At 29.9% G+C, this 26,953-nt stretch overlaps 2 protein-coding genes, 1 long non-coding RNA gene and 1 pseudogene across 6 annotated transcripts; 3 read left to right on the forward strand and 1 right to left on the reverse strand.

The window, feature by feature from the left end:
- Nucleotides 1–5,446: 5,446 nt before the first annotated feature.
- On the forward strand, nucleotides 5,447–12,421 carry LOC111307848 (putative sucrose-phosphate synthase 3). Its single transcript, XM_022906139.2, has 12 exons — nucleotides 5,447–6,220; nucleotides 7,339–7,571; nucleotides 8,167–8,230; nucleotides 8,323–9,018; nucleotides 9,350–9,484; nucleotides 9,567–9,698; nucleotides 9,773–9,949; nucleotides 10,032–10,085; nucleotides 10,177–10,239; nucleotides 10,474–11,424; nucleotides 11,507–11,634; nucleotides 11,898–12,421. Exons 1-12 carry the CDS (start codon nucleotides 5,942–5,944, stop codon nucleotides 12,178–12,180), a joined length of 3,195 nt encoding a protein of 1,064 aa, XP_022761874.2. The 5' UTR covers nucleotides 5,447–5,941; the 3' UTR covers nucleotides 12,181–12,421.
- Nucleotides 12,422–15,173: 2,752 nt separating this feature from the next.
- LOC111307849 (methionine--tRNA ligase, cytoplasmic-like) lies at nucleotides 15,174–22,909 on the forward strand (annotated as a pseudogene). Its single transcript, XR_016331970.1, has 14 exons — nucleotides 15,174–15,457; nucleotides 15,552–15,693; nucleotides 15,795–15,948; nucleotides 16,653–16,808; nucleotides 17,115–17,345; nucleotides 17,454–17,597; nucleotides 20,784–20,874; nucleotides 21,024–21,128; nucleotides 21,224–21,340; nucleotides 21,797–21,915; nucleotides 22,026–22,091; nucleotides 22,191–22,318; nucleotides 22,439–22,580; nucleotides 22,739–22,909. The product of XR_016331970.1 is annotated as a methionine--tRNA ligase, cytoplasmic-like (transcript).
- On the reverse strand, nucleotides 22,437–26,072 carry LOC149512508 (uncharacterized). The gene is made up of 2 exons (XR_016331972.1): nucleotides 25,933–26,072; nucleotides 22,437–22,988 (listed from the first exon to the last, which is right to left on the reverse strand). It is a non-coding gene; the product is annotated as an uncharacterized LOC149512508 (long non-coding RNA).
- On the forward strand, nucleotides 22,741–26,396 carry LOC149512509 (methionine--tRNA ligase, cytoplasmic-like). Of its 3 annotated transcripts, none has more exons than XM_089751608.1 (4): nucleotides 22,741–22,859; nucleotides 25,144–25,389; nucleotides 25,544–25,645; nucleotides 25,971–26,396. In XM_089751608.1, the coding sequence occupies exons 2-4, from the start codon at nucleotides 25,153–25,155 to the stop codon at nucleotides 26,199–26,201; spliced, it is 570 nt and encodes a 189-aa protein (XP_089607734.1). In that variant the 5' UTR covers nucleotides 22,741–22,859; nucleotides 25,144–25,152; the 3' UTR covers nucleotides 26,202–26,396. The 3 variants fall into 3 exon arrangements, with proteins under 3 accessions (XP_089607734.1, XP_089607733.1, XP_089607735.1); XM_089751607.1 differs by having other exon boundaries at nucleotides 22,745–22,859; nucleotides 25,160–25,389; XM_089751609.1 differs by lacking the exon at nucleotides 22,741–22,859 and having other exon boundaries at nucleotides 25,185–25,389; nucleotides 25,528–25,645.
- The last annotated feature ends 557 nt before the right edge of the window (nucleotides 26,397–26,953 follow it).

The following is a 26,953-nucleotide window of genomic DNA, read 5'->3' on the forward strand; positions in this document are numbered from 1 at the left end:
AATGATGTACATTAATTTTTTCCTTATGTTTTGCAAGTTACCATATTTAAACACATTTTAATGTTATTAATTAATAAATATTTTTATATTTATAATTAAATGCTATTAATAGCAATATCATTGAATATTTTATTTATTTATTTATTTTTACATTTTTAGAAAATTTTTATTGTTGTTTACCAAATACATTTAAAAAAAAAACATGATATTAGTTGAAAATATAATATGAAAAAAATTTATACTTTTTAGATTAAAAACGTGATATTAGTTGAAAATATAATATGAAAAAAATTTATACTTTTCTTTTTATAGTTTCAATAAAAATCATATTTTTTCTTAAAAACATAATTTTTGTTGAAAATAAAAAAAAAAACAAAATATTTATTTTTAAAATTTTATAATTTCAACAAAAACAACATTTTTAAGAGTAAAAATATAGTTTTTATTGAAAATATCTAATCATTTGCTATTCTCTATTTAAGAAGCTATCTTTTTACATGATTCATAGTTTTTTCTATTTTCTTAGTTGCAAAAAATAAAGCGAACTTATATTCCACAATATAACATTCTTTTAAAAATTTTCAACAACTATAAATTTTACTATATAGTTTGACTAAAAATGTACAGTAAATTTGTCTTTATAGTTTTATAAATTTTGTAATATATGGGAAGATGTTTATTAAAAAGAAATCGTGATTATTTTATTTTTTAGATAAATTAATTAATTAAAAATATTTTAAATATTTAACTAAATATATAAATAATTTATAATTAAAAATCTTATAAAATATTAAATAAATAATTTATTTCTATATTTTTATGTCTGTCAAATTTATTCACATGTTATTAAAAGATAACTAGTTTGTAACCTGTGATATGCACGGGTTATTTTTATATAATTATACATAAAAATATTATTTTTAAATATAAAATTTATATATGCATATATCCAAATAATATCTAAAAAGAAACTCATTATCATATGGATATTAGATGTCATTAAAAATTTAAATAAAAAAATCAAATTAAACACTTTTTCATAAGTATGGTCAAATTTACCTTAATTAATTTAAGATTTTAAAGTGATTTCACTTACTTTTTAAATCGATTAGAGAAAATGCATGACTCCTTTTAATAATTATTTGTCTTTTTATTAATTTGAATAAACATATATTAGTCATAAAATCATATCATTAAAAAATCTATATTACAATTGAAACTCGAAATTTTAATAATTTAGAACATTGTAAGAGATGTTTTTAGAAACATATAATTATATATTGAAGTATTTAGATTATTATATATGTATGAATTTTGAGCTGAAAAACCCAATATAAGTTCAAATAATATCAAATTTGTTAAACTTTCTATCGAATCACATACAAAAAATAAAAAATAAAACTGTAAAATAAAAATAAGTAAAAAATAGTCTCTTTCCCTATTCATTACAAATGAAATACTTAATAATCAAATAAAAAAATGAGAAAAGTAGACCATTAATCATTTTTTTTTGACAGATTGAATAATGAATTTATCAAAGAGATAGAAACACATAAGTGCCAAATATTAATAATAAATCAAAAAATCATTCAAAGAGATCTATAAAAAAATTAAACTTTTGATAAAAAATTTATCATCATTCACATTCTTTTTTAACATTATAATTTTTTGTTTTAATATGAAAACCTTGCAACTATAAAACTGAAAAGAAAAGATTAGTTATAAAATATTTTTCATAGTAAAATATTTAAGAACACTAAACAAAAATTGAAATAAAAAGAAATAAAATCAAATAATCATAATTAAGATTAATCTAATGATTCTAACTGGAATAATCAAGGAAAATATATTTACAAAAATATAATACTAAATAAAAAAATAAAAGAACATGTCACAAAAAAATAATAATACTCACATAGTTTTAATCTTACAACATCTCTTTAGAGCTTAATTATAAAATGTAGATAATTGATGTCAAATATCAAAAAGTCATACCATCATTTAAACAATGTATTAAGGATAGAAAAGAATAGAAGAATACAAATGAAATTTTTTTGTCAAATGTTGTTGTATGTGTCAACTTTATCATATCCCCATTATATATATAGATAACACACATACTCATAAATGTGAACCTCAAGAATTGAGCTATTAATCAATTACATTTTACTAAAAAAATTTTTTGTCTCCTTAATTACATATTATTATAGAGTTTAAATTTCAAATAATACAATTTGACATATCAGTTCTTTTTATTTTTGTAATCAAACAACCATAATTAAGATAATATAAGTATAAAAAATTTTAAAGAATTTGAAACAAAATTAAAGCTATTGAATGCATGACCAATAAGACTTTTATTGTAAACAAAAATAGAAAGAAATCTTTATACTTAAAGTTAAAAAAAAAAAACCAGAATTAAAGCCATTGAATAGGTAACAATATATTTTGGATGATAATTGAAAAAATATTAAAGATTAAATTAGTTTGTAATTTTAATTTTGAAATTTGAATCGTTGATTATGATCAAAACACATGACATCATTTGATACTGTTCATGTATAAAAAAATTATCCTACATACATAAACTTATTTCATTTTTTTAAGTTAATATATTGAAGTTATCTTTTGTGTGTGTGTGTGTGTGTATATATATATGTATATATATAAAATAACTAATATATATACATATTAGATTAATATGTTTATATAATCATAAATAAAGATTAGTAAATATGCAAAATTATTCATGATTAATTAGTTTTCTATTTAAATTTTTATTTTTTGAATTAATTATCAAATTAATTATAACTAATTTATAGGAGGTAAGAATAATGGTATTTAAATATAGTTAATTTAGCCATAATAAATTATTTTAAAATTAATTATATAATCAAATTCATTAATTATATAACACATGTCATTTAACTATGACATTCCATATGTCAAAAATGTAACTTATCTATGCAGGATTATTTCCTTTTATACTAAAGACTTTAGCTTTTATATATTTATATAAGATATAGTAAAAAATTATTATTTAATTTTACATTTCTCTAACCAATACAAAAATTTTACATTTTTAAAATTGACCAACTTCAAAAATCATTCAATCTCCTTTAATGTCCTTTTTTCCCAAAATCACTTTTTTTTTTAAAATCTAAAAATCTATAAACTAAATGCCTTTTAAGTATTATTATCAAAACCCCTTCAAGGCGCAAGCATGTCTACTTGTTTCTTTCTATAACATTGTTGATTTAATGTTTGTTTTGATAATTAAAAGTCCATTGGAGGCTGAATTGGTGAACATGGCAAACCTATGAAAGAGAAGAAGGCTAAGAGATGCCAAAGTTAAGACTCAAAAGCACACTCCAATGCTTAAGCCAATTTGTGATTGAAAAAAATAGGTAACCAATAACAGAAGAGAAAGTATGAATTTAAAATATGATAGAATAATATGATATAAATATAATACGAATAAAAAATATGAAAATAACATGAGTTAAAATTTTAATAATAATAATTGTTATATATAAATTTAAAAAAACTAAAAAAATACATTTTAGATTTTCGTATCGTCAAGAATTATAACACGTAATTTTTATATAAAATACGGATATGAATACATGAATTTTAATATTTTATATGATACAAATACATGAATTATCAAATTAACTCGTGGATTTAATTTTTTGGGCCTAGCAAACATTTTCAAATAAAAGGATAAAAATAAAATTGAATGATGGTTAAAAGATAAAGAATAACACAGATCATAAACTTATCTAGACTTGCAATCTCAATCTTTATTTTGTTTGGAAGCAAACTAGATGAGAGGACCACGGGTTCAATGAACTCAACTTTATCGAAAAAAAAATTTAGAACTCTCAATTCTAACAACATTTGGAAAGCTACTTGTGTGGAAAAGCTGGATTCATCTATTTAAAGCAAAAAAATAGATAACAAGAGATGAAGTTTGGTTCATGGATATTGGTGTTTATACTACAGAGCTTGGATTGGATGATGGCTTTCTATTGCCACATACTTTTGCATCATGCAATGAGAAAAAAAAAAATAAAAAAAAAAACATATTCTCAACATTCACATGCTTTGCTCCTCTAATTTAATTGTTTACAATCATTTTTTTCTTTTTTTAATAATTAAAAAAAAGACTCTTTTGACCTTGATTGGTTTTTTAATAAAATCAATACTTTTAACAAACTTGTCAATATACATAATTTGATTACATTAGCAGATAAATTATAATAAAATAAAATATGTTCAGTATACTACAATAGAAGAGCCAAATCTTTTTTATTATCATCATATTAAAATTTAAACTCAAAATATTTTTGAATCATAAATTTTAATCACTAATAACAAAAAAATTTATAATGATGTTAATTATTTTAAAATGAATGAATTTAAGTTATATGAACTCAAAATTTAATTCAATTATTTTTTATCATCATCTTTAAAAGATAATATCGAGTAAATTTGATATTTAAATTTTAACGCATGTAATTTTTTTTTTATATTTGTCGACCGTAACTTTTTTTGTATAAAAAAAATTAAGATATATAAAATAGAAATAAAATTAAAAATTGGATTAGATAATAGACATGAATACAACTTCTAGTAACACGAATTGTCACCTTTTGTTATGACATGGCAAGACAAAGGGCTCTTATTAGAAAGAAGATGATAAGCTTTTACGTGATGAACAATCTCTGGTTCAAGTATTGGTAGGCTAGATGCATTGCAGGTCACGTGACTCTAATCAAGATACATTCAAAAAAAATATCTAGGATTTTTTTACTATTTTCTATTTCATAAATTAAGTTCTTTGTGTTAGTTCCATTTCATACGAAAATACAACGAAAGTTCAACATATATATATATAATTTATTTTTTATATTTAAATTTATTAAAATTTAAATTCTAAAATTAAAAATTAAAAATTTTATCAACATATCATTCGACTGTCTTGATAGTTTGAATTGAAGTTATATAATTTTTAAGCAATAGAAATATTGAAATAAAATTTATAGCATATTATGAGAATTGTTTATATAAACTTGAGACGAAATGTTTCAATCCAATGAACGGAAAAATGAAATGCTATTAGAATTGTTGATTCAGTATATCAATTATCAACTGATCAAGAAAGGAAACGATGACCAAATTAATTACACCAAACATCTCGGAGTTTCAAACGAAAATTAAAGAGCGGCAAACCTCGCATTGGGAAGCGAAAAATCCTTGAAACGTGAAGAGCCAATAGAAACACAAAACAAACCCACCCACATCTTTGCATCACAAGCGTGAAGCAGAATGTTGACCTTTTCTGTTTACATGCAAAATCTTTGTACAACTGTCATCGTCCCTTGACCCCACGATTCTCGGCCACGTGTTTCCTATCCCCTCACCCCCTCTATTTTCTTCTCTTGCTGTCATCTTCTCTGCTCTTTGGTTTAGTAACGGTTTCCTTCCCCCATTTTGTTCTTTCATAGGACTCTTTCCAACCAACACCAGTATCCCACCATTACCGTAACTTTCTTTCTTTTTCTTTTTCACTAAAATTTTTAACACTTTCCTTTACTTTTTAATGTAGAAACAAAGACAAAACCCCTTCAAGTTTTTCCTTTTCTTTTTTAAGACTATATATGTTCTTTTTGTAGTGCTTTTAATTTAGATTCAAATGCAAAATTTTGGATTTTTACTTTGTTTTTGGTTCTAAGTAGAAAGAAAGAGAAACACTTTTCTTGTACACGAAACATAAAGAAAACCTTCATGTTGTGTTGCTAAGTAATTTTGCCGGAACTCCTTTGATATTGGAACAAACAAAAACAAAAAAGACCCATGTTTTCTTAGCTCAAGAAGAGGCAAGAAAGCTGTAGAAAATCGAAACTTTTTTTTTTTTTTGAGAAAGTGAAGGAAAAGAATGGCTGGGAACGAGTGGATAAACGGGTATTTGGAAGCAATATTGGACAGTGGAGCAGCAGCTATCGAGGAGCAAAAGCCAGCAACGGTGAATTTGAGAGAGAGGGGTCATTTCAATCCAACAAAGTACTTCGTTGAGGAGGTGGTGACAGGTGTTGATGAGACTGATTTACATAGAACATGGATCAAGGTTGTTGCCACCCGGAATACCAGGGAACGTAGTTCAAGGCTTGAGAACATGTGCTGGCGCATTTGGCACCTCACCCGTAAAAAGAAGCAGGTCATCCTCCTCTATCTTACCCCTGTATTTTTGTGTTTATGTGTATGTAACTATGTATTTATGCATCCATCACATTAGAAATTTGAACCTGTTTATGTATATTTGAAATTGGGTTATGTGAAATTTTAAAGAAGTTGTTTGCATTTTGGCAAGCATTTCTTAGTTTCAAAACATAAATGTTCAATGACATGTATAAATTAATATATATCCAGTACAAAGTACATTTGTACTTAGTGGTTCTTGTGAAGAAAAAAGTGCATGAATAAATAAAGAAGCATACATAAGTATTTATGAAGATAAAATTATATAAATATAAACCTATGCAACTGGTAATATAGTTTTTTTTTTTTTTTATGTGTGTCCGTGTAAGCATCTTGGAGGGATGTTAAAAGCTAATAGTTTTTTTGGCCTTCCCTACATTTAGAAGTGGGTGACTGTAATTACTCTCTCTGTTTCTATAGTTTTGTGGCCCCAAAACAGAAGAAAATTGTGAATCATTTGAGCAATTGGCATTCCTGAATTGGTTTGGCTTTTTTTTTTTTTTTATGCCTTACTATTTGGTTATCTAGATTCTGTTTGCTTTATTTGGGCTGTGTAGCCCTAGATTGATAATGATGCAGAAAAAAGCCTTAGAAATATGTGTAATGAGCCTCAATAAAATCAAACTGACATGTAGTTGGTAATGAAGTTAGTAAGAAGCCATGAATAACACTAATAAAAGTTTTATTTAAAAAAAAATTATAGGATTGATAAAATGACTGAATTTAGTGGTAAATTTACTAAGTAAATGGATATATGTGTAATTCAGGTTGTCTTTCAGAATTGTCCAGTCCAATTTACGGCTTGCATATTTATATTTGTTCAGTATAGCTATATGTTACCTCGTATTTCAACAAATTCCTTGTTATTGATAGCTATGTCTATGAATCGACTATTCTGAAAGTGTTTCTTCCTATTTTGTGGGTCAGTGGGAGTTTTGCTAGAATAGTTCTTAAGTGTGACATTGTCCCTTAAGTCCTCTACCATAGATTGAATGCCAAGAAACTTGAAATGAGCTTTTACTCACTGAAAGTTAAAAAATTTAGAGGACTGAAATCTCGTTCTTATAACGTAAATAGTTGGAGTGGGAAGAACTGCAACGATTGGCCAAGCGGAGATGGGAACGAGAACAAGTGCGCAGGGATGCCACCGAGGACTTGTCCGAAGACTTGTCAGAAGGAGAGAAGGGAGATGCTTTTGGTGAGTTGATGCAAGCTGAGACCCCAAGGAAAACATTCCAACGAAACTTTTCTAACTTGGAAGTGTGGTCAGATGACAAACAGGAAAAAAAACTTTACATTGTCCTTATCAGGTATCATTTTCCCTAATATCCATCAATCTTAAACTCCTATCAAGATTTGTCTATTAATTTAAGCCTAATTCGTCAGGTAGTTTGTATAAATAAATTCTATGCAGCAGTAGATAAAATCATTTTTGGTGCTGTATTTTATTTAATATTGCAGCAGAATATAGGGAAGAGAAAGGAAAGGCATACTTAAGTAATGAAAGCAATTGCAATTTAAAATGATTAAAAGCCTGCTTTACCTTACTCCAATGAAGAAAAGCCTCTTTGTAGTTCTTGAAAAATTTTCATTTCATTATTTAGAGAAGCATAAAGAATGTAAAATGGAATAACCATGCCTGAAAATTAGCATCATGATTACTCCAAGTGGCATGACTTGCTTGCATTTTATTAAATAGTAACTTCATAAATTCTTTTGTAATTAAACCTTCTGTGACCTGGTTTTAAGTTATTCAATTAAAATCTTAGTCAATGTGGAGATTCACGGTTTAGTCACAATATCATGTCCTCTTAGAGTTGGTTTTAGTTCTGCTCATATTTGCTACAAGAAATTCTGCATTAACAATTCAATTGAAGCACCTTTGCATTTTTTCTTTGTAACCAGTTTGCATGGTTTAGTCCGAGGAGATAACATGGAGCTTGGTCGAGATTCTGACACTGGTGGACAGGTAAACGCTATATTTTTTTTTGGTCAATAGCATCACATTTCTTGCCTTATTTCATTAATTTTCTGTTTTTATGAAAATAAAATAATCCTCAGGTCAAATATGTGGTAGAACTTTCTAGGGCTCTTGCAAAGGTGTCAGGAGTGTATAGAGTTGATCTTTTTACTCGACAAATCTCATCACCGGAAGTTGATTGGAGCTATGGTGAACCTACAGAGATGCTAACGCTTGCTGATGAAGATGGAGATGGCAATGATGGTGAGAGTAGTGGAGCATACATTATAAGGATTCCTTTTGGTCCGCGTGATAAGTACCTTCGTAAAGAATTACTGTGGCCCTATGTTCAGGAATTTGTAGATGGTGCTTTGGCTCATATTCTAAATATGTCAAAAGTTCTTGGTGAACAAATTGGTGGGGGCCAACCTGTGTGGCCTTATGTTATCCATGGCCATTATGCTGATGCTGGGGACAGTGCTGCTCTTCTCTCAGGTGCTTTAAATGTCCCAATGGTTTTAACAGGTCACTCTCTTGGGAGAAACAAGCTCGAGCAGCTGCTTAAACAGGGACGACAGTCAAAAGAAGACATCAATTCAACATACAAGATTATGAGAAGAATTGAAGGAGAAGAACTTTCCCTTGATGCTGCAGAACTAGTTATCACTAGTACCAAGCAGGAGATTGAAGAGCAATGGGGCCTTTATGACGGGTTTGATGTCAAGCTTGAAAAAGTTTTACGTGCCCGTGCTAGACGTGGAGTAAACTGTCATGGTCGCTATATGCCAAGGATGGTGGTAAGGATGCATTTTCCTTTTTCCTTTCGCTTTCCCCCTATATCTGGAGCTGTTGTTTATTGATTACTGCTTCCATATCATGGCTGTTCGAGGTTGCTCTTCCTCTGAAACATAATCCATGAACTTCATTATTCCACTTGTGTTGAAATATATTGTTACCTCTTCTACAAATAACTTGATTTTCTATGCGAACTAACCTAAGGATCAAATTAGTTAGGAGCTACTAGAATGAATTCACATTCTGTAACAAGTTTGAAAAGACAAATTGGACAATATTGAATCATTTTGTTTGCACCTCTGCTGTTAGCTTTGAAGTACAAGTTATTTGCAGGTTATTCCTCCTGGCATGGACTTCAGTAGTGTTGTAGTTCAAGAAGATACCCCTGAGCTTGATGGAGAACTTGCCACGCTCGTTGGTGGTGCTGATGGGTCATCTCCAAAGGCAATTCCGACAATGTGGTCAGAAGTAAGTGGGTCAACTATGTTATACAATCATTGTGCAGAAATCCTAGCATAGATGTTATTGATTCTTCTAATACTTTTGGTAGGTGATGAGGTTTTTCACAAATCCCCACAAGCCAATGATCTTGGCCTTATCTAGACCTGATCCAAAAAAGAACATAACCACTCTCGTGAAAGCCTTTGGAGAATGTCGTCCTTTACGAGAGCTTGCTAATCTTGTAAGTTGGTGTGTATAATAATTTGATTTACAGATTGGAGGAAAGTATGATAATACTAATTGCTTTTTGTGCAGACACTTATAATGGGAAACAGAGATGATATTGATGAAATGTCTGGAGGGAATGCTAGTGTGCTCATAACAGTTTTGAAACTTATTGATAAGTATGACCTCTATGGGCTGGTGGCCTATCCAAAGCATCACAAACAGTCTGATGTTCCAGATATTTATCGACTTGCAGCAAAAACAAAGGTTAAAATTAGATTCATATTTGTTGAGCTAGCTTCATGTGGTTTGATTTTTATAATTAACTAACTGGATGTAAATATGGTAGGGAGTTTTCATAAATCCTGCTCTGGTTGAGCCTTTTGGACTTACCTTGATAGAGGTTGGTTTCTATTGATTGGAATTTGTCAAGACGACATCTTATTAAGACGATGAAATAAAATTTGGATCTCTATTTATTTGATATAACGTAGGCAGCAGCTCATGGGCTTCCAATGGTGGCTACCAAAAATGGTGGACCAGTTGACATCCAGCAGGTAAGAACAATTAATATATTCCCAATTATAAGATAATGCTTGGTAGACTTGCCAGAGATTTCAAGCATAAACTTTTCTCCTGAAAGGCTGAGTAGAACTAACTAAAAACTTTATGGTAACTATTTGTTCAAAATGTTAAATAAATTTTGATATCCTCATTTCCGTCTTTCTATTCATTTACTTACTCAAATGTTATACTAGTTCTAATCTGATATTTCTTTTTATGAATTTTAGGCACTAAATAATGGCCTTCTTGTGGATCCCCATGATCAGCAAGCAATTGCTGATGCCCTGCTTAAGTTGGTATCAGAGAAATACTTATGGCATGAGTGCAGAAAGAATGGTTGGAAGAATATACACCTATATTCATGGCCTGAACACTGCCGTACTTACTTGACCAGGGTGGCAGCTTGTCGAATGAGATATCCTCAGTGGCAAACAGATACACCGGGGGATGAAATCGCTGTTGAAGAATCATCTCTCAATGACTCGCTTAAGGACGTGCAAGACATGTCTCTTAGGCTGTCTATCGATGGAGACAAATCTTCAATAAATGATTCCCTAGACGCTGTGGCTACATCTGCTAGTGACCCTGAGCTGCAAGACCAAGTAAAACGAGTCCTAAGCAAGATAAAGAAGCCAGAAACAAACTCAAAAGACACAGAGGGAAGGAAATTTGCAAATGTGGCAAGCAAGTATCCAATTTTGAGGAGGCGACGTAGATTGATTGTTGTAACACTTGACTGCTATGACAGCAAAGGGATCCCTGAGAAAAAGATGGTTCAAATTGTACAAGACATAATTAAGGTTGTTCGGATGGACACTCAAACTGCAAGAGTCACAGGGTTTGCTATATCAACAGCTATGGCAGTCTCAGAAACAATAGAGTTCTTGAAATCAGCAAAGATTCAAGTAAACAATTTTGATGCTCTGATCTGTAGCAGTGGCAGTGAAGTGTATTACCCTGGTACTTACATAGAAGAAGACGGAAAACTTTTTCCTGATCCTGATTATGCATCTCATATTGCTTATCGTTGGGGCTATGAGGGTCTAAAGAAGACAATTTGGAAGTTGATGAACCCTGAAGGAGAAGGAAAATCCACATCTTCATCTAGCCCCATCGAGGAAGATGTGAAATCAAGCAATGCCCATTGTTGTGCATACTTTGTAAAGGATCCCAGTAAGGTAAATATATCAATTTGACTACTGGTAACATAAGAATTAATTGCATTTCTTGTCTGGATTTTATGGTGGCTTGCTTTTACAGGTAAAGAAAGTGGATGATTTGAGGCAGAAGCTTAGGATGCGAGGTCTCCGTTGCCATCCAATGTATTGCAGGAACTCAACTAGAATGCAAGTTGTTCCTCTTTTTGCATCTCGAGCACAGGCACTGAGGTACTGTTTTGTACAGTTTGATACTTGTTTATCAAGGTGGACCCTTGATTTAGGCAGGAATTGAATCATCCATGGTCTTTATATGTTTTGCAGGTCGTTCTATTAGCCATTTTTTTAGATAGTGCTTATATGCAATGACAAAATTAATTCATTTTCAACATTTGCTTTGCAGTTTTTGTAAGTTGACTTCATGTAAATCACTTTGATTCTCTTTTACATGGTGTTATAATCACTTTTGGATCGTGATTTGTTCATTTAATTAGGTACCTTTTCGTGCGTTGGAGACTGAATGTTGCAAACATGTTTGTCATTGCTGGTGAAACTGGAGACACCGATTATGAAGAATTGATATCCGGAGCTCATAAGACTTTGATCATGAAAGAAGTCGTGACGAAGGGTTCCGAAGGATTGCTTAGAACAATTGACCTGAAACTGAGAGACGACATTGTTCCGGTCGATAGCCCTTTGATCACCAGTATTAAAGGTAGAGCAACAGCAGATGAGATTTCTAATGCTTTAAAAGTATTATATAAAGCAAGCCTCTAGAGTCTAAAAGCTGCTAGCAGCATGAGATGGTAGTCTCCATTCCTTAATTCCAATAGAAACTCTTGTTACATCCTTTTTTTTGAATGCTGTAGAGGATTGAGAATTTTCCTTTCCTAGACCATTCTCCAACATTTTTCTGTCAAATGTAGTTAGAAAAGTTTCAAACGCTTCTGCTATCAGGTTATACATGCAATCTGGTCTACAATGGCCACTAGTAATATTTTCTTCTATTTTATGTAAATTTGGCAATTTTAAACGTAAAATAATGAAACGATATGAAAAATGAAAATAAAAATGATGCGATTTAAAATTTTAACAAAAATCATATATGAGTCTAACAATTTATCATTCGTGTTTAACGTGTCGATATGAAATATGATACGATAAATTTTATATTTTATATGTATTTATTATAAAGATAAACAAATACGTATATATGAATTGTCAGATGTAATATGATGTACCTAAAATTGAAATACCATTGTTGAAGTTATTTGCATATATTGATAGCAAGGTAAAGTATTCAACTATTATTGTGCAAAAAAAAGATGAAAAGTATTCAGCTTTGAAATATAGCATGGGTGGTGATGATGTTATTTCAATATTTTTGTTGAAACGAACCAAATGGTTTTAACATGCTGTAGACTGAGACGACTACTTCAAGCTCCTCGCAAAAATTAAAATCAGCTCAATCAGATTGCATTGTTGAACATAAAAAGCAAGTATTCTAAAGACAAAACTTTAATTTATTGATAAAATTCATAAAATTTTTTATTAGAAATAAGTAAATATAAATTTTAATAAAAAAATTTAAAATGTAAAAATTAATAATGCGTAAAAAAATTATTTAAAAAATTATTTATAATTTAAATTTAATCATATTTATTTAATTTTAAAATTTTTGTTAATATTTTTATTAAAAATATTTATTTAATAAATATATTAAAATTTATTTAAATTTTTTCAAATTTTATAAATTTAATCTATAATAAAATTTTTTAATTTATCAAATTTAATTTACTGATTTTTAATAAAAAATTTCAAAAATTTTACTTAAAAAACTTTTTATAACTCTTTTATGGAATTCTCATGCCTAAAAGGAATAAACAGCTATTATTCCTTTATACACGTGGCTGACTTCTTTCACAGCAGTGCTTAAATGTTTGATGTAAACTAAGGTGCATGAAATTAAAAATAATAGCAAAGATAAGATAAATTATTATAATAGTGAGATTAAATGTTATAATAATAAAATTAAAATTAATAATAATATTTATTTAAATATAAATACAATGATAACGATTAAATGAAATATAATATAGTTAAAAAAATGATCAATAAAAATATTAGATTAAAATTTGTATATAATAAAATTTATAATAAATATTTGATATTTTTTAAATTAATAAGTAATTAAAAAGTATTAAATTATTTTATATCAAATAATATTTTATTAACAAGTTGAAAATTAGTAAAATTATATTTATATCAAATAATATTTTTATTATTTATTATTTGATTATTAATGTATATATATTAATGTTATTTAATATTTAAAATCTTTAGTTTTTATTTAATAAATAATGACTATATTCTAAATTAAAAAATATATTAAGATCAAAAAATGTTGAAATTGTTAGAGTTTTAAAATTAGGGGCATTTTAAGAAATATATTAACTTGAGGATAAAATTGTCTAATTTAAGGTCTACTAATTTGTTAAACTTTATTTATGATTAATCAAATTCGAATCGATATAATATTAAATTTGAGTTTAAATTTGTTTTAAAATTTAAAATTTAAAATTGATTAAATTTTATTTAAATAATTTAAATAAATATCAACCGTACATTTAAGTGTGGGTTAAATGATCCAATCATACCATTTCACTGTTATTCAAACACTTATTGATAATGAGATTAAAGCAAAAAGTGATTCAAACGCACTAAACTGATGGATCAATAAAATCCAAATGAGCCTTAAGTTGCATGCAAAGTTGTGCAAGTCTTTTGAGTTTTGTCAAGTTGATTATTGAAGATTCCTTTATTCTTTTATAACAAAAATAGTATTATTCTACTTATAATTAATTAAATTTAATATAATAATATAACATAATAATATAATATAAAAATAAATTAAAAATAATATAATTTAAAATTAATAAAAATTGTATATGACAAGAATTGTGAAAATAAAAAAATATTTAGCAAAAAATAGATATGAATATAAATGTTTGAAGTATCAAATTTATAATTAATATTATTATTTCAAAATATACATAAGAAAGAAAAACACATTAAAATTTCATAATACATTGAAAGCTTATAAAATTTAACATATTCAGTTGAATTAAACATAAAAAATCCTTTTTTGTAAAAATAAAAATATTTTAAAAGCTCACTGTTTTTTAGAATTAAAAAAAGTTACATATATAACGCACATTTAATAAATTAAACTTTACACGTTGTCGTTTTTAAAAAAAATTAATTTTTTTTGTGAAAGACAAAAAAATTGGTTAAATTCACTTATTTCTCTTAATTAATTTTTGTATGTTAATTTTTATTGAAAAAATCCTTTTTGTTATTTAAAAATAATGGAAGTTTTTATTATTTTATTTAAAAATCAATATTTCATTTTAATTTAAATGTATGGTTGATATTTATTCAAATTGATTTTGTATTTAATTTAAAATTATTAAATTTTAACATGGATTTAAGTGAAAATATTTATTGACTTTTAGATAAAGTAATAAATTTTTTTATTACCTCTTAAATAATGAAAAAGAATTTTCTTTTAACTTTTTTATTTTGGTATAGAATCTTGTTAATAAATAATAATAAATTTTGAATCAGACGTCAGAATCTTTTGGGGAAAAGCAAATTCCCTCACATCCAATCGTCTCTCGCCACATGTAACATGACACTCACCTGGTCAATTTTTGGTCTTTCATTGCGGGCACCTGAAGCACCCGATTCTAACCCCCTGTCACCGCTTAATTGCATCCCCCGGCGCCTACGTCTGCTTCCGTACTTAGTACTTTCCTTTGTGAAACATTTCGAGTCGCAAAACGATGAAAGCTAAACGCAAAACACGAAGCAGAAAAAAAGCTTGGACTTCAATTCCAGGTGCGCCGGCGGTAGAAACAAAACCAATCAAAGCCAATGGGAGACTTAAATCAGACGATTCCGAAGCTACGAGTCCCAGGGAAACGCAACGTTCTCATCACCAGTGCGTTGCCTTACGTCAACAACGTACCGCATCTCGGCAACACCATCGGCTGTATGTTATTGTTATCGTCATCTTAATTTCTAGATTTCAATTATTTTTTTCGCGTTTGCATTGATTTTGAAGTTTTAGTTATTGTTTGGTAAAGGTGTCTTAAGCACGGACGTTTTTGCTTGCTGTTGCCGGTTGCGAGGGTATAATGCAATATACATTTGCGGAACCGATGAGTAAGGAACGACGACGGAGACTAAAGCCATGGAAGAGAACTGTACTCAAGAAATTTGTGACAAGTAATTTTTTAAACCTTTTTTTTTTTTTTTTTAGAATTTCTGGTTAAAATGTGCTTTGTTGGTTGTTTGTTTTAAGTTTTTGAATTTATTTGTTTTTTTAGGTATCATGCACTTCATAAGGAAGTTTATGATTGGTTTGATATAGGTTTTGACAAGTTTGGAAGGACATCGACGCTGGAACAAACTGAAGTTTGCCAAGCAATTTTCAAGAAGCTATGGGAAAACAATTAGCTCTGGGAGAAACCTATGGAACAGGTATGCAAGTTGTATTTCCCAAAAGACTTCGTTTGATTACTTGGTTGTTGTTTTTCTTTATACTTTTTTTGGCCGTTCTTCACAAGCTGACTTTATAATTGTATAAAGGAGAAGCAAATATGGAATACAAATCATAATTGATTGAATATGGACCGATTGTTAAAATGTAATATAAATTCTAACATAAATGCTTATGTAAAGTACAATCATGTATCTTCTTATAAAAATGAAAGTTTTCGTTTTAGTTCTTGAAAATATTGTTTGCAGACTTTTTTTTTTTTTTTCATTTTTATTCCTTCTAGAAGCAAGGAATTAGTAGCAAAGGAAAAAAATCAAATAGAGCCCTAGATTTCGTTTTCTTGGCGGTTTCTTAGTTACTAGCCTTATTAGTGATTCTGCCAATGAAAACAAGCATAACAAAATGCGAAATCTGTTTTAGGTAGAAATGATCAAAGGACAAACAACTGGACCAAACATGATAAATGCACATTGAAGTAAAATAAGAATTTTAACTATATGTAGAAAGTGAAATTTTATTTATTTGAAAACCCTATTTTGTTTCTGAAATATCTTTGTTTTTCTTTGTTGTTGGGGGGGGGGGAACCAAATTGAAAAAGTTTCAACAATTGGAGCCAACGCTCAATACTGTGCTAAATATTCTGTTTTAGCTTGTTGTTTTGACTTGAATTCCTCTTGGCATCAAGCTTTTCTGCGACACATGCCAATGGTTCTTGGCTGATTGGCTTGTGGAGGGCACCTGTCCAGATGGAGGGTGTAACTATGATTCTGCTCGTGGAGATCAATGTGAAAAGTGCGGGAAGCTTTTGAATCCTACTGAACTAAAAGACCCTAGGTGTAAGGTACAGTTAGATTGATAACTAAATTTGCATTTTTTAATCAATAATTTATGTTTTTGCCCAAGGCATTGAAGTGAGTACTGCTTTTCGAATTATGGAAGATATTATTTTTGGAGATGTGCATGTAACCTGCGGCTGAAGTTGATTGTTGTTTGATGAGACTAGTAAATGAAATATCAATTTTTAAGTACTACTATATCATATCTTCTTTTTTTTTTTTTTTCCTTTAAGGATGAAGTTTGATAGAAAACTGTGATGAAATGAAAATTATTGCAACTGATAAGGTATCAATATGAACTTTCATTACAGGCCTGCCAAAACACTCCATGAATTCGTGACACACGGCACTTATTTCTCGAGCTTCCTTTGCTAAAGGATCAATTAGTTGAGTACATTAACAAAATGTAAGTTGCTGGTTCTTGGAGCCAAAATGCTATTAATACAACACAGGCATGGCTCACTGAAGGACTTAAAGCACGGTGTATTACTAGAGATTTGAAGTGGGGGGTTCCTGTACCACATGAGAATTTTAAGGACAAGGTAAGATAAAGTTTCAATAAATGATGGTACTTATTAGTCTGTTTTGTTATTAACAATAAGTTTGGAGCTTATTTATTTTCAGTCTACATTCAAATCTTGTGGTGATAGGTTTTCTATGTCTGGTTTGATGCACCTATTGGATATGTCTCAATTACTTCATGCTACACTCCTGATTAGGAGAAATGGGGGAAAAATCCTGAAAACGTGGAGCTTTTTCAGTTCATGGGAAAAGATAATGTACCATTCCATACTGTAAGTATCATGTTTGAAATTGCCTTGACTATTTTGAATGACAAAGATAGGGTGCTATGTCATTGCATTTCAGCTGTAGTTTTGTGATCCATCCTCATTGTTGCTGATAAATGGATATCTTTTCTCCTTTAATTCTTAGATGAATTCATGCAACATTCATTTATGTTTCATTTTCGTTTTTCTGCTAGTATTCGTGAAACTTTTTAAATGTTGTTGCATGGAAAGTTAATTATAATAGTAGTTCAAGATGATTTATTACTAAAGTGGAATCTGGATTGGAGTGTGCACAATTTACTTATTCTTCATTTTAAGCCCTTAATTCATCTTACTTGTGAGGTTATTTTGCTGTTTTTAAATGAATTATTTATTGTAGTGTTTTGGATGCCATTTTTGAAAATTAAGACCATGCTTGGTGCATGTTGTGTTGATGTTTTTAACCATTTTCCCATGACTCAACTTGGTTAGTTTTGGCCCGAAATTGAGATTGATCAACATTTCTTCACAATTATCATCTAGAAGGTTCTTTTATGTTGCAAATTTTCCTTGGCGCTTTGTTTTTGCTCTCTTTTGCCTTACCTCTTGATGCTACTACATCTTAATGAATAGTTTTTAGAGCACCATTTGGATTGCATTGAGGAATTTTATTATGTATAAGGCACAGCCAATTACTTTGATACTGCAGTGCACATATAAAGTTTTTCCCAAAAGTGTTGAGTTCAAGGCATGATCTTAGTGCAACACTTTGTAGTCTTCTACTTTTAGGCTTAAGCATGGAAGTATAGATGGTTATGGTAGATCTCTTTGACGGTGTTTCTCTCTTCCATTGTCTATCGAAGAAGGAAGCTACACAGTGTTAGTGAGAGATTACTAATGATTGCTTTAGGTCTCCATCCTTATTGTTAATACTTTTGGTTCAAAATGAAAGAAATGGAACATTGTAACACTTTTCAAGGGATATTTTATAGTGAATTTTGCTTGCAGACAGTAATAGTGAAAGATCACTAATGATTGCTTATTTGCTTTATGTTTCCATCCTCATTGTCAAGACTTTTGGTTCAAAATGAAAGAAATGGAATGGTGTAACACTTATCTAGGGAAATTTTATAGTGAATTTTGCTTGCAGTTCAATCCATTTAGATGCATTGAGCGGCAATCAAACTTTTCTAAGTTTAGCTCATTTTATTGGCAATTAGGCAAGATTGTATTGTATCTGTACAGGTTTAGGGTCACCCAATTTCAGGTTGTAGGTTTTGGGTTGATCAAGTTGCTTTTAGTTGTTTCAGTCGTTAAGGCATTTTGGTTTGATCACTTTGGGTTTCAAGTTGCTTTGGGTTTTGGTTGTGTTTCATATTCACTCTGTAGGTTGTATAGATAGTATCTTGTTAAAAATAAATCATGAAGATATTTTGTTTGATAATAAAAACTATAAAAGTGAGGTAAATTTTTTACTCCGCATAAAACACACACACACAGACACTCACGCTCACACACCTACTTTAAACTTAATGATTGGTGTTGTTACCTAAATTTGGCGATACCTCTCTGATGATTAAGTTGGTAAGACATTGAATACTAAATAGTGGTGACCAATTTTATGGATAGGACGTTTAGGTGTCTTAAAGAGATTGCACTTGTCATAGGAGGTGCCCTTATTCTTGTGGTGTCATGGGGTCCAAAGTCATATCACTGTCTCATGTGAGATTGACAAGTGTCCCCTTGGCAGTGGGGGACTACTACTAGATAAGATAGGGCAGTTATTCTCCTTTTTCTGTTTTTTTTTTTTTTTGGTATTTTGGTTCTTCAATCAATTTAAAACTCTCTTTGAGTTTAGTCTTTTCTGTCTATACTGATCTTCATCCATCTCACTGACCTTCTTTGACTATATAATGTCAATATATGCAATTTTTCCAACTCCTGTTAGGCTTTTTAGATGTTCTTTATGATGAAAAATCATAAGGAATTGAAATGCATGGGTTTTTTACACGTGTAATGTTAACTTTTACATGCATAATATAACTTGTGATGTAAGGAAAAGGACAAAATACATATAAATTTAGACAATTTTCATATATAAGTAAGTTGTGATGTAAATTACGAAAATGACAAAATGCACTTAAGACTATAGGTTTACATGTATGATATGATATGATGATTTTAAGTTTCACATATGTAAAGTAGTGGTGATTAAGAAAAAAGGCAGAAGTATACCTGCTAATAATCAACTTAAGATTACTTTATATCATATACAATAATAAACAACAAAAATAGCCACAAGCTTTTACTATCACAAGCCTTCAAGCATTTGTTTGAAGATCTGCTTTCAAACCATCTATTTTTCATGATGAAGCTCTAATGCTACAAAGAAAACTTCTCTATGGTGCAAAGATGCCATTTGAAGATTTTTCCAACCACTCTATTCAAGATCAAGTTATTTCTTTTTTATAGAAACATCATGCATATACCTATTCTTTAATTCAATAGAATTGAGTTTTGTCACTAAATTTCTGTAGGTTGAATTTTAGACATGAAATTTATGTGTATGTACAAGAGTGAAATAGTAGATGCTTGTCATAAACACATTACATTTAGGGTTATACAACCACAACCTGCTTGTATGTAAAAGTTAACATCATAAATTTAAAAGTATCGTCTCCAAGCATCTTTTTTTTCAGTCATTTTCTTGATTTACATCAGAAAGTACTTGATATATGTAAAAGTTAACTTTATACATGTTAAAGCTAGCATTATGCAATTTTAAATTTACTTTGTAATTGTCCTGCTACTTTTTTCTTGAAATACAAAAAGTTGCCGAAGGTCTCAAACTGCAATGTTGCAGCAACATCATGTTGGTTACAGATATTATTCATGTCAGTTGTTCTGTAACAATTTATTGAGAGCTGTAGGAGAAATATTCTTGGAGGAATTGCTTATTATGGTATCATGATGTGGAATTGTTTAGTCCATCTATCTAATATTTCCTATTCCTGTGTTTCATTCAATCAATTATAGCTTACTTTGTTTTCCATTCTCTATACAGTGGTACTGTGTGGTACACTCCCCATAAGTGCATCATCTTTCTGTAGAAAGAAGTGAAAGAAACATAGTTTAAATGTGTTAATTTTTTTGACTTATGGAGATGTTTTCTGCATTCTTTAAGTTTTAAATGAAATATATTTATATTTTCAGGTGATGTTTCCATCAACTCTTCTTGGGACCGGTCAAAATTGGACTTTGATGAAGAGCATCACCGTTACAGAGTATTTAAATTATGAAGCTGGTTAGTAACCATTTGATTGATTTGGCCCATACACAGTGGGCAACTGAGTTGATTTGAGTTGAGAGTAGTGGATGCTAGACAAGTGCAAACATGAATTTTCTATTTTAACAGCCTGATATGCTTAATGTTTATTTGCTTGCTTTCTGTAGGGAAGTTCTCCAAGAGTAAAGGCATCGGAGTTTTTGGCAATGATGTAAAGGATACAAAAATACCCGTAGAAGTTTGGAGATATTACTTGTTAACAAATAGACTTGAGATATACCTGTTCACTTAACATCATTTATGACTGTTCTGTTTGGTCTTGGATTATCCTTACCGCATTCTGTGATTTTATTGATTTGGAAAAACTAGGTTTCTGACACCTTGTTTACATGGGATGACTTGCAAGCAAAGCTGAACAATGAGTTGCTTAGTAATTTCGGCAACTTCATCAACCGAGTTTTGAGTTTTATTGCAAAACCCCCAGGTTAGTCAGCTGGTTGACTTGAATCCTTTTGTTTTTAAGAAGTTGGTATTGGTCTTGCCCTGAGAATTAAAACTTTGTTGATATATTCAAGTTGTTGAGGAAAGAATTATGTTGTGTGATAAGATCTGGAGGTTTAGTTCATAATTGATAGGATTTGTCTTTATAATTCTGCTTTTGCTTTGGTTCAAGTGATGATTGTTAACGGAGTAGGTAAAATATATCCCCTAAGTTTGCTTTACGTATCATTGGTGGTGAAATAACTAGAAGTTGCTTTTGGAATAGTCTGTATGGTTGAGAATTGGTCAATATCCTTGGTGCTTCATTGAGTAACTGCAACATTTCGCTTCCTTTGTCATTCATTTTCAGAAATGGATACATATTTTGCCACCTGTTTTTGTCTGCTTCACATAATTGATTATATGCCAAGTGGATTCAACTAACGCTTGCTGGCTACAGGTCAAGGATATGGTTCCCTTGTTCCTGATGCTCCCAATGCTGAGTCACATCCCTTGATGAAGGCTTTGAGTGAGAAACTCGGTAAACATGTGGAGCAATATATAGAAGCCATGGAGAAGGTGACTGGTGTTAAACTTTGAAAGCATTTTCACGTATTACTAGAGCCCTGTCACCCATTTCTTCCTCATATTGTCATAACTGCTTTTACAAATGTTTGGACTTGGTGCAGGTGAAACTAAAACAAGGATTAAGAACTGCAATGAGCCTCTCAAGTGAAGGAAATGCATATCTGCAAGTCAGTTGGAGAAACTTCTAGTTCTAGAAATTAATGTGTTGAGTTACTCTGTTATAGATATGTTATTTGGTCTAGCTAATGGCACTAACTTCCATTCAGGAAAGCCAATTTTGGAAGCTTTACAAAGAAGACCAACCTTCTTGTTCAATTATTATGAGAACTGCAATGGGGCTAGTGCATATTCTTGCATGTCTGTTGGAACCTTTTATTCCATCTTTTTCTGTGAGGTAATCTAATAGGTGCACATATTTTCTACTGGTGTGATTGGAAATAATCTTGTTACATATAATGCTAGCTGTTTAACTTGATTTCTCATGCTACCAGTTCCATTTTTTTGTGCACTGAAGGTATTTAAGCAGCTTAATTTGCCTACTCAAGGACAAATTTCGCTTTGTGATGAGAAAGGAGACGCTGATAAGGCTAGAAGACTGGCAGATAATACCTGCTGGGCATAAAATTGGAGATCCAAAACCTTTGTTTGAGGCACTGGTATCAGTACCTATTCTACGCCATATGCCAATATGCCATCTTCTCCTTCATTTTATTTATTTATTATTATTATTATTGTGGCTTGGGGTTGAAGGATTAGCATGGTACTTCTTTTTCTTTTTGGTCATACTTATACTGTAAAAATTAATTAATGACAGAAAACTGAAAGAGTTGAAGAACTGTGGCAGCAATATGCTGGCAGTCAAGCTGATAGGCATGCTAGGGCAGAGGCTGATGCTGCGCAGACTGCTGAGCAGCTGAAAAAAACAAAAATTTCAGGTTGAATATTTTTCCTCTGTTTACGTCATCCTTCGAATTCCTTCTTTCAATGATTTACCATTTAGCAATGTTTGAGGACGTCTGGATACAGTGGCGCCACATGGTGGATGGTGGGGTCCGTTGATTCTACTGAAATTTGAAAAATTTTTATAATATATGTATTAATATATTACCAATTGTAAACTAACTCCACCAAAAAAAAAATTTAAAGATAAGTTCGCCCCACTAAAAGGAAAATTTGAAGATTAATATATGTTATAGTAAAATATAGTAACAGAATATGAGGTCATATAATTAATGAAATATAGAGTTATTTAATTTTTGTTTCAAAATAACTAGTCAAAACAATTGAAGATAAGAAAAATATTATTATTTATCCACTAATTTTTTAATAATAAAACTGGGCTTTTTATTTTGCCAATTATGATGGTAAGCATGCAAAGAATTTTTCAGCAATGAAAACCGTGAAAAATTTAACACTTAAACCAATAGAAGATAGCATGATAAATAATTGTTTGATTATATATATTGAAAAAATGTTTGGTATATTAATGATGAAGCACTTATATAACAATTTTTTAAATATTGAATCTTATTATGACAATTGTGAAAGAATATTTTTACATTTGAATATTTTTTGGATTATTATATTTTATATTTGTGATGGAGTTTTTAAACTTTACAAGTAAGATAAGATAGCTGCTATACGTTCATTTTATAATGAATTAATTTGTAATTTTTAAATATATTTAATGGATATGCTTTAATTCTTTAAGATCCATTATAAAATTTAAAAACTCTACTGTTAATATATAAGAAAACTATCTTCTTCTTCTTTTTTTTTAATTATTTTTGGTAATAACATTGTTATTATTTAAAAATTATAGATGAAAACTTTAATTTCATATATTTTTAATATTTTAAAAGATAATATTCCTATAATCCCTTTTTGTATGTTCCCTTTTTATTTTCATAGAAATAAAAAAAATTGTGTATATTATAACATTTTAACAAAATTGATGGTGTTTCATAATTTTTAATATAAAAAGTAAATAATAATTTTAAAAAATTAATATGAAGTATAAAAAGGAAGATGTATTACGTGATTAAAAAAAAGTGTTTGAAAAATGAAAAAATTTTGAAAAGATTTAAAAAAGACAAATAAACAACGAAAATGTATTTGAAGAAGTGTAATAGCTTTTTGACCTCATTGAAAAATAATTCTAGCTGCGCTACTGTTTGCATAGATCATTCTATGGTTTTCTGTGTCAACTCTCTGTTTGTTGACTCATTACTCGTATTGTATAGCCTTAGTTTTTTTCTTTTTTTTCTCTAACTTTTATAAATAATTGATTGAGAGAATCTATGCAAGGGATGTGTTTACTTTATGGTTAACTTTCATTTAAAATTTTTTTCTTTACTTGAAAAAAAAAATGAAAATATATAGATCCACTCCTCTCTTGGGCTCTAAAAAGTTTTTGCCTCTTCTTTTTTTTATTTTTTTTATTTTTTATGGGTCTTTCTCTTTGCCTCTCTTTTTCCTCTTATTTTTTCACTATAATTTCTTTTTCATCTCTATTAATCCTTCCCTCTTTTTTTTTTTTTCAAAATTCTTAACTAGATCTTTTCCTCTCATCCTAATTCAAATAGATCAAACTCTAAACTCTTATTCCGTAAACATTATCTATAAATGTTTGGGCAATATCAGTCTTCAAAAATAGACTATCTCCCCCTGGTCAGGCACCTAACTGCTAAGGGTCAATGAGATCCTTGAGTTTGTTATGTCTGCAACTTGTCAAGGATCTAGGGTCCTTATTTCCTTTTCATATATAATCCCGTTTGAGGTTGTTATGTTTTAACTTTAGTGTATTTGATGGTGTTAGTTTAAATATTTTTCATAATATTGATATTTAAATTTTAAAGTTTATAATGCCAAAAAGTTAAAAAAAAATAAAAATTAATATAGGTTGAGAAAAACTAAAAAAGTGAGCATTTTTGGTTTTCACAGAAGGAAAGTGAACATAGTTAGATTGAAATTGCCTGAAATAACTAAGGGTGATTCCTACATTCGAAATTTTCATTAACTCTATACATCAGCTTATTACTGCTGCTCTTTTGGGAACTCTTTTTGGAGCTTTAGCATTTTGTCTCTAGAAGTTCATTTCAAGATTTTATCTAAGTTAAAATCTGTTCTGAAAGCAATGGCAAACAATTCTCTGTTCTTCGTTGTTAGATATGTTTATACCTGTTATGTGGAGGTTTTAAATATGTGCTTGCCTATAAGCTGTTTTTTATGACAGATGGCAAGAAACAAGAGCCAACAAAATCTGCAGCTGACTCTAAAGCAAAGCCTACTACTGAACCAGAAATTTCCATTACAAGACTTGATATCCAGGTTGGCAAAATTATAAAAGCTCAGAGGCAGCCTGATACTAATTCATTGTACGTTGAAGAGATTGATGTGGGTGAAGCCCAGCCTCGAACAGTTGTTAGTGGACTTGTCAAATATATTCCTCTGGCAGAGATGCAGGTATTTGCTTTCTGCCTCGTAAATTATTCGAGATATTGGTATATCTTTTTCGGGGGAGATGGGGTGCTTCATGCTTGGTATTGTACAACTTTTAGATATCAATAGTGAAGGTTTTTCTACTCCTAATCTCTTCTCTAGATGTATTACCGGGCAGGATCGGCTGGTTTGTGTTCTTTGTAATTTGAAGCCAGCAACCATGCGAGGTATAAAATCACATGCAATGGTTCTTGCTGCTTCGAACAGTGATCACACGAAGGTAAGCAAATAGCTTTCATTATTGGCATCAACCTATGCATTATTTAAGCCAGATGTAGAATTTTGTGCTGTTGAGTAAAGTGAGCGGGTGATTCAACAGTTGCATTATAGACCATTGTAGGCTTGTATGGAGTCAACATTTATGTGGTTTATTGATAAAGTGTTGAATTTTTAGTACCAGTGATCAAGTTATAATTTCAAGCACCAAAAAAAAAAAAAAAAAGACAGAAGCTTCCTGTCAAACAAAATAAGAATTTGGTTGCGCTTATAGGATGGTTCTAAAAATACCTTTCATGTTGGTGCTGTTAATTTTGTTGCGCTCTCAGGTGGAATTGGTTGAACCACCAAAGTCTGCCAGGGTCGGAGAACGAGTTACCTTTCCTGTTTTGACAGGTGAGCCTGATGATATCTTAAACCCGAAGAAGAAGGTTTGGGAGATTCTACAAGTGGATCTTCACAGCGACGCAAATCTCGTGGCCTGCTACAAAGATATTCCTTGGACCACATCCGCCGGGGTTTGCGAAGTTTCATCCATTAGCAATGGGTCAATTAGATAGATTCTTAGATCACCGAAGAGCATCGACCTTCCAACGCAAACGCCGCCCCCCTCCAAAGGAAAAATAGGAAAACCGTTATTTTTATTTTTATAACTATTATTTTCATTATTTTCTTTATTTTTCCCTTTTTTTGTTTTGAATATTGGCCAATGAATTTATTTCCAATTAATTCATAAATAGAATATTGCAATGGTAGGATGATGGTCTTTTTTTTTTTTTCTTTACAAAGTCGCAAGAAAGTAATAGGAATGTCCAAATTTTTGTTTAGATGGGAGAACTGGCTGATCTTGGCAAGGTAAATTGTCACTTTCGCATGTTAAAACCTAGCTTTTTTAGCTTTGGTTTGATGATATTTCACACTTAATTTTTATTTTTTAGGTTTCATAATAGTATTGTTATTTTTTGATACGAGGTTTGTTTGTTTGTTTGTTTTATTTTTTAATGTGATTGTTATTTTAGTTTATTTTTTAAAAATTTTGTTTGTTTTTTATTTTTAATTTTTATTCTAGTAAAGCAGTATGATTAGATTTTTTTTCAAAGAGAATTTTAAAAATTTTAAAATTTTATATATATTTGTATAAAAAGCTATAAACTTCTCGGAAAAACATCCGTTGTGCCAAGTTATAATTAGTGAAAAAAATAGATTTTATAATCCAAACTTATAATTACTAACCAAAAAAGCAGAATACGTGAGTCTCAGAAAAAGCCAATTCAGGTAACATTAAACTTGTTTACATCATCAATCAATCAAA

The sequence above is a fragment of the Durio zibethinus genome, chromosome 22 (genome assembly GCF_047325235.1).
Source record: "Durio zibethinus cultivar Kanyao isolate XHJ-2024 chromosome 22, ASM4732523v1, whole genome shotgun sequence".
Taxonomy (NCBI): Eukaryota; Viridiplantae; Streptophyta; class Magnoliopsida; order Malvales; family Malvaceae; genus Durio; species Durio zibethinus.